The following is a 6424-nucleotide window of genomic DNA, read 5'->3' on the forward strand; positions in this document are numbered from 1 at the left end:
CATAATATGGGAACGTTTGCAAAATATTCTTAGAACATATTTCTGTTAGCTGTGAAATAGGACTGCTACAGACTAAAAGTAGCAACTTTTGGATTACTTATTAGTAATTAAAACTAAAAACAAGTAGGCATTGAAATACATACGTACATAAATGCATTCACATACATAAATAAATCTATACATATGTGTTCTATCAATTACAGGGAGTGAAATACAGATGCACAAGTACTAGAGGAATTAAGAGCATGAACAGTCTTACAATAAGTGCTATTCAGAAAATGTGTAGACTTAGTTTTAATAGCTCTCAGGCGTCTGCCTGAAGGTAGAGGGGTAATTGTTATTAATCTAATTGTTATTAGATTGTTAGACCTTTTTTCTGCTAACGTGCGACATAAATCAACAAAACATTACACATGATATTCAGTTCAAGTTATATCAAAACAGAAATGGCTTTGGCATATTATAATGGCATGATTTTTCACTTGCTTAAAAAAGGAAAAACAAACATATAAAAAAATATGACTTTGTGATTTAATAATTCATGCATGAAAGGGTTACACAAACACGTAATTTCAGGGCTGTGTTTTGTTTAGGATGTAAAGGCAGGATCGGGTCCCACCCACAGAGACACACCGCCCTCCACTTCCTCATTCAGTCCAAACTCACGAGCTCCAATCAGCGCATCACACACATCCCAGTAAGTTTAGCATTTACACTCTTTTTACTGCGTTAAAACGTCAATATACCGCGCGTTTGTTGCGTTTCCAGCGCGCTCTTGATAGTGTCACAATGTAACGTTTTGTGCATGAATCTGCGTGGAAAGCAAAGCAATTCTTAGCAAAGCAATGCCGAATGTTACAAATGTTTCCTGATTCAGAGGTGTGTTTCAGATGGTTTGGGTGTGTCGTGTCGTGTAATCCGAAATCCTCGTCTGCCATTTTTCCTAGAGCGATGCCGAAGTGCGCACTGTAGTATGTAGTATGTAGTATGTATGCGACTGTCGGCCTGTGAGTGTTTCAGTACGTTTAGACACGAGCTGTGCTGCAGTGCGCTGATTTCTGTCCTGTAAAGCACAGGTTTAACCACTAACACGCGGGATGCTTCAACCAAATGCTTACTAGCAGCATACAGTCACGCTAGAAAGTTAGTGAACCCTTAAAGGGACAGTTCACCCAAAAATGAGACTTCGGTCATCTTTTACTCTCCCTCAAGTTGATCCAAACCTGTATGAATTAGTAAACAAACTCTTCCCAAATTGACTTGCACAGTCTGAGTTAAACTAAAAATACAGATTCTGTAACGAGATTAAAAAAGAGCCGTATTAAATAATACACAATTATACAAAATGGGTTTCTGTGGTCTTGGAAAATCTGGAAATATAAGTGAGTTTTAATAGTGTGTTCTGGAAAAGTCATTGAAATTCCTATGGTAAATATTTTTATTTATTTATTTATATCCAGCTAGAAATGATTTGTAAGTTTGATGTGATGTTTTTAAAAATTGCAAACGACTGGAAAAGTTATGGCACTTTATATCTGAATATCTTTGTCGGAAAAAGTTTGTGAACTTCTTGGGTTTATCAGTTTATTTAAAGATGCAAATAGAGGAAGGTGTTTTAACCCTGACATGAAATAATGAATTTTTTTTGTTAGTTTTTTTTTAACCGTTTATTGAACCTTTAGAGAGAGTGTGTGTGTTTGTATATATATATATATATATATATCTCAGTAAGATGAGATTTAAATGATCAGAACATATAATGCAATGCAATCCAGTGATGATTGAGAGATGTACTGTAAATGTAAATCTGATCTCAAAGTTCAAACTTATCACATTTAGTCTTCTGTTAACCTATAGCCTATATAAGCAGAAGAACACGCCTGATAAACCTTCCGCATGATACACACACACACACACACACACACACACACACACACGTATTGTTTGGTCAGTGGTATATACACTGCAAGATTATAAAAATAGGACTCTAAGCACTGTTAAAAATGTCATAAAAACAAATTAATAATACCTACAGGGTAAAGAGCACTAAAAATAATTATATGATGCTATGTTTTTTTAATATTTAGTGCAGCAGATTAAATAAATATATAAATAATGCAAAAGATAAATGAGATTTGTGTAAAACAAAAATGCAAATCGCTGTACAACAATGAGGGATAAAAAAATGAACAGCTATAATCGAAATAAATTAATAAAATGTGCCTCCCTGCTGTAAAAATGGTCATAAAAGTAAATAAATACATTTATTTTTATTTTAAACATTTTTTATTTATTTGAAAAATTTAATATTATGTATTTAGCAACATATTAAACATAAATATATTTTTAAATAATTAAATGTATTATGGCAGAACTATGTGCATAAGCTACAGCAGTTTTTGTGTAAACAGACAAAAATGTGCAATTGCTGCAAATCAGGTACAATAATGAGTGATAAAAAAAATTAAGATCTAAATAGATTTAAAAATCTTGGTATTCATATATTGTGTATATATATATATATATATAAACAGAGAGAGCAGATCTTTGATTAATTGCATGTATTGTCATTTGTTCGTTTGACTATCCTACATTATTCATGATAAACCATGACATTTTTTGGAAGGAAAAACACTCTTAAAAGTTGTGTTTTACAAAATACAAACCGTTTTTTGGGGATGTCAAAGTGAACAAATTAAACAAAGACAATTGTTCTGGACACTAGAGATTCAGCGATAAGAAATATTAATCACATCTGAACTTTTGAATCATGCATATCTGCAGCAGACTTTATCATGCAGATGTAAACAGTAATTAACATAACGTGAATGTCATAAAATGACAAATCATTTTCAGCTGCACTGCCACGAGTTTTGCCAGGTGTCTTATTGTATTTATCGACATCATGTATCACATATGAGTTGCTGCTGATGATTGATGTGTTAATTATAATGGCAGTGATCTTCATTTGACTTCATGTTGCTGCATGTAAATGTCCTGATGTGTGCAGGTGTCAGAGATGAGTTACCCCGGATACCCTCCTGCAGGTGGAAGTTACCCTCCCGCCTCCGGCCCGTATCAGCAGGCCCCAGGCGGATACCCGCCCCAACCGGGAGCCTATCCACCCCAGGGCGGATACTACCCTCCTCAGCCTGGAGCGTATCCCCCCGGAGCAGGATACCCACCCCAGGCCGGCGGTTACCCAGCAGCCCCAGGAGGAGGCTTTCCGCCACAGGCAGGAGGTTACCCCGCCGCCCAACCCGGGACCTACCCCAACATGCCCCCTGCAGGCCAGTCCGGTTAGTCTGAGCTCTGCATGCAGGAGCATCATGGGATCCTACAGCTGGATGCTCTGATGTTATTTATGAGCTGCACAGCTGACCTCAGAGCATTAATGGGATGTTTTTGGCAATTAAAAATAACTCAGTTTGATGCATTATTTTCCAAATTATATATATTAAAAAAATGATGCATCATTAACAGGAGCTGATGAACTTCAAATTCAATATATATATTATATATATTAATAAGACCACATTCTAATTTGACAATCTGTTTGCATGCTGATAAAACAGCAACAGAAAATGTAGGGCCATATAATTTCCAGAGTGTGGAATCATGGAATCCAGGCATAAAAATTTACTGTACAGTAGATTGTACTTCCCAAAGTAATAAAAGTAATAAAACATTGTTTTTAACCAATATCACACATTTGTTTTTATTCATGTTTTAATTTAAATTTAAAAAATGAAAGGAAATGATACAATTTTAAAAGATTAATTACATTTTTATTTAAATAATTTTTTATTAATTTATTCATTTTTATTAATTTATTTGTTTACCACCGTTTTAGATCATATTATTTGTAGTAAATCATAATACACAGAATCTAGAAAAATTAAAACACAACACAGAATTTTTTAAAACAATTCATAGGACACTATTATTGTTAAAATTGTAATAAATCATTAAATTGTTAAAGTTTTATGAATTCAATTGCTTAGACATCCTTTTGGATCATTAACATTTAATTAAAACATTAAAACAGAATACAGAAAAATTCAAACAAAACTATTAATTTTTGCAACGAAAAAAAAGGAAAAAATAAAATAGATTTCATAGGGCTCTTAAAGGTTTTATTCTTTTTTTTTACATTGCATTTTAAATGCATCAATTTCTGTTTTTCATTCATCATGCATAATAAAAATAAAATCATGTTGTTGCATAATGCTTTGTGTTTTTATTGATTGGTTGCAGTGCTTTGATGGCTTTGTGTCTGTATTGTTGTATGTAGTGATACAGTAGCACTGAGTTATTTGTGTTGTTAACAGGTGGGTGGGGCGGCCAACCCGGCTTTGGAGCTGTAAGAATCCCTTTATTTCTGCCTCTTTTATTGTACACAATCAGTTATGTACTGTATTTCCAAATGCATTGCAGCATTTTGGTTGAACTGTTGTTCCATTAAGCTCTACTTCTGAGGTCTGAAGTGAAATGCGTCATGTGTCTCGTGTTATAAATGTCCTGTGCTCTGTGCAGCCGGGTGGAGGAATGCCTCAGGGGTACCCCGGGGTCCCAGCGCCGGGACAGCAGCCCATGCCAGCGTTCCCAGGTGCCCCGAACCCGTCAATGCCCGGGTATGGAGGGGGCGTCCCAACCGGACCGACACCACCGGCCGCTCCTGCTGTCAATGTGAGAGACTGTCAGCTTCATCAGCCGCATCAGGCTTTTGTTTGCTTTAGTTTTGCCACAGTCATGGAAAACCTCAAATTACTAAATATTTAAGCTTCATTCTGTGTCAAATTTCAGAAACTACCTCGGCTTAGATTTTTGATTTTGTTAATATTTTATCTGTAGAAAAACAAACATCAATAGTTATGAAAGCCAAAAAAATTAAATGTCACAGATGTATATTTGCTGAGTAATCCACTATTTTGTAGAGGGGGTCAAAATGAGTTTTTACCTGAGATTTGGAGCCAGTTTATGGGGGTGTAAAAATGACTTCAGAAAGCTGGCAGCATCATTATATTATTTTTACACAGAGATTGGTAGCTCTATTAGTAATATCCGTTGACTTCAGCAATCTTTGTTTCATTGTATGCCAACGGTGACATTTCAAACATGACAAAAAGCACTTTTTGTGTTTTTTGCCTCAGATTTGCAGGCCTGTAACTCAAGAAGTATTAATGTATGTTCAATAAAAAGTCATGTTTAATTACTAATGTTTTCCGTGTTTAGAAGGGTTACCGCGGAACCATCAAGGACTTTCCTGGCGCCGATCCTCTCAGAGACGTCGAGGTGTTACGGAAAGCCATGAAGGGCTTCGGTGAGAAGAAATTATTCATTTATTTGAACCACAAAAAAAGTCTGTATACTATACGTTCACATGTCTTTAAAAACAGAGCTGAATGTGTTTTGCTCGCAGGAACTGATGAAAACGCCATTATCGAGCTTCTCGGCACTCGATCCAATAAGCAGCGTGTGCCGTTGAAGGCGGCGTATAAAACCACTTACGGCAAGGTGAACATATGAGGAATGAAGCATCAAATACTTGTGACTGTGTTGAGGTTTCTCGTGTGTGACTTTGCATTTAAAACGCTTTGCAGGATCTGGTTAGCGACCTGAAGTCAGAGGTGAAAGGAGACTTTGAAGATTTGGTGCTGGCCATGCTGAAGGCTCCTGCGCACTTTGATGCCTCTGAACTCAAGGAGGCCATATCGGTGAGATTTCCTTTCTTTATCTTAATTTTTCAGGAAAATATGTGCAAATCCACTCTGATACTAGATATATTGGTCAATTGGATTTTCCAAATCCTAGCAAGCTGCATAGGCAGCATCCTAACTGAAATGCAACCTCATAAGTGACTGATCTGGACAATTGTGCATGCAGTGCTGATAAAAGCTGAGCGCTTCATCCCAGTGTAGTATGCAGGGAAACGTGCTGACACTGACCCAGCCAAGCATGCTTTCGCCTGATCTCGTGTGCAGCTGCTTGAGTTTCACAGCACTCATTAATGAAACACAGGCACGTAATTACAGAGTCGAGAGCAGAAATACTGCCAGATGCGCTCTGAGTACTGCACTGGAACAATATGCTGGAAATATGAAAGAAACCTGACAATCGAGCGACTGAAAACTAATGGAATATATTTGGAAGCTTGTTTCTGCCACAGGATAAAAAAATAAGAAAGGTAATTGTGTCATATTTCTCAAAATTCTGACTTTTTTCTCGAGAATTCTCAGTTTCTTAAAGGGATAGTTCATCCAAAAATGAAAATGTGATGTTTATCTGCTTACCCCCAGGGCATCCAAGATGTAGGTGACTTTGTTTCTTCAGTAGAACACATATGATGATTTTTAACTTTAACCGTTGCAGTCTATCAGTCGTATAATGCATGGCAATGGTAACAAAATCTATGAGAGTAAAA

General features: G+C 36.4%; 1 protein-coding gene across 1 annotated transcript in view; it reads left to right on the plus strand.

The window, feature by feature from the left end:
- Positions 1-593: 593 nt before the first annotated feature.
- LOC107676435 (annexin A11-like) overlaps positions 594-6424 on the plus strand; it is a 13138-nt gene continuing 7307 nt past the window's right edge. Inside the window, exons 1-7 of the mRNA XM_016470980.1 lie at positions 594-697; positions 3011-3299; positions 4332-4363; positions 4537-4689; positions 5236-5323; positions 5423-5517; positions 5604-5717. Coding sequence (XP_016326466.1) covers positions 3020-3299; positions 4332-4363; positions 4537-4689; positions 5236-5323; positions 5423-5517; positions 5604-5717 — 762 coding nt within the window. The 5' untranslated portion in view covers positions 594-697; positions 3011-3019. The remainder of the gene's footprint in view (positions 698-3010; positions 3300-4331; positions 4364-4536; positions 4690-5235; positions 5324-5422; positions 5518-5603; positions 5718-6424) is intronic.

This window comes from Sinocyclocheilus anshuiensis, unplaced genomic scaffold (genome assembly GCF_001515605.1).
Source record: "Sinocyclocheilus anshuiensis isolate Anshui unplaced genomic scaffold, SAMN03320099.WGS_v1.1 scaffold2270, whole genome shotgun sequence".
Taxonomy (NCBI): Eukaryota; Metazoa; Chordata; class Actinopteri; order Cypriniformes; family Cyprinidae; genus Sinocyclocheilus; species Sinocyclocheilus anshuiensis.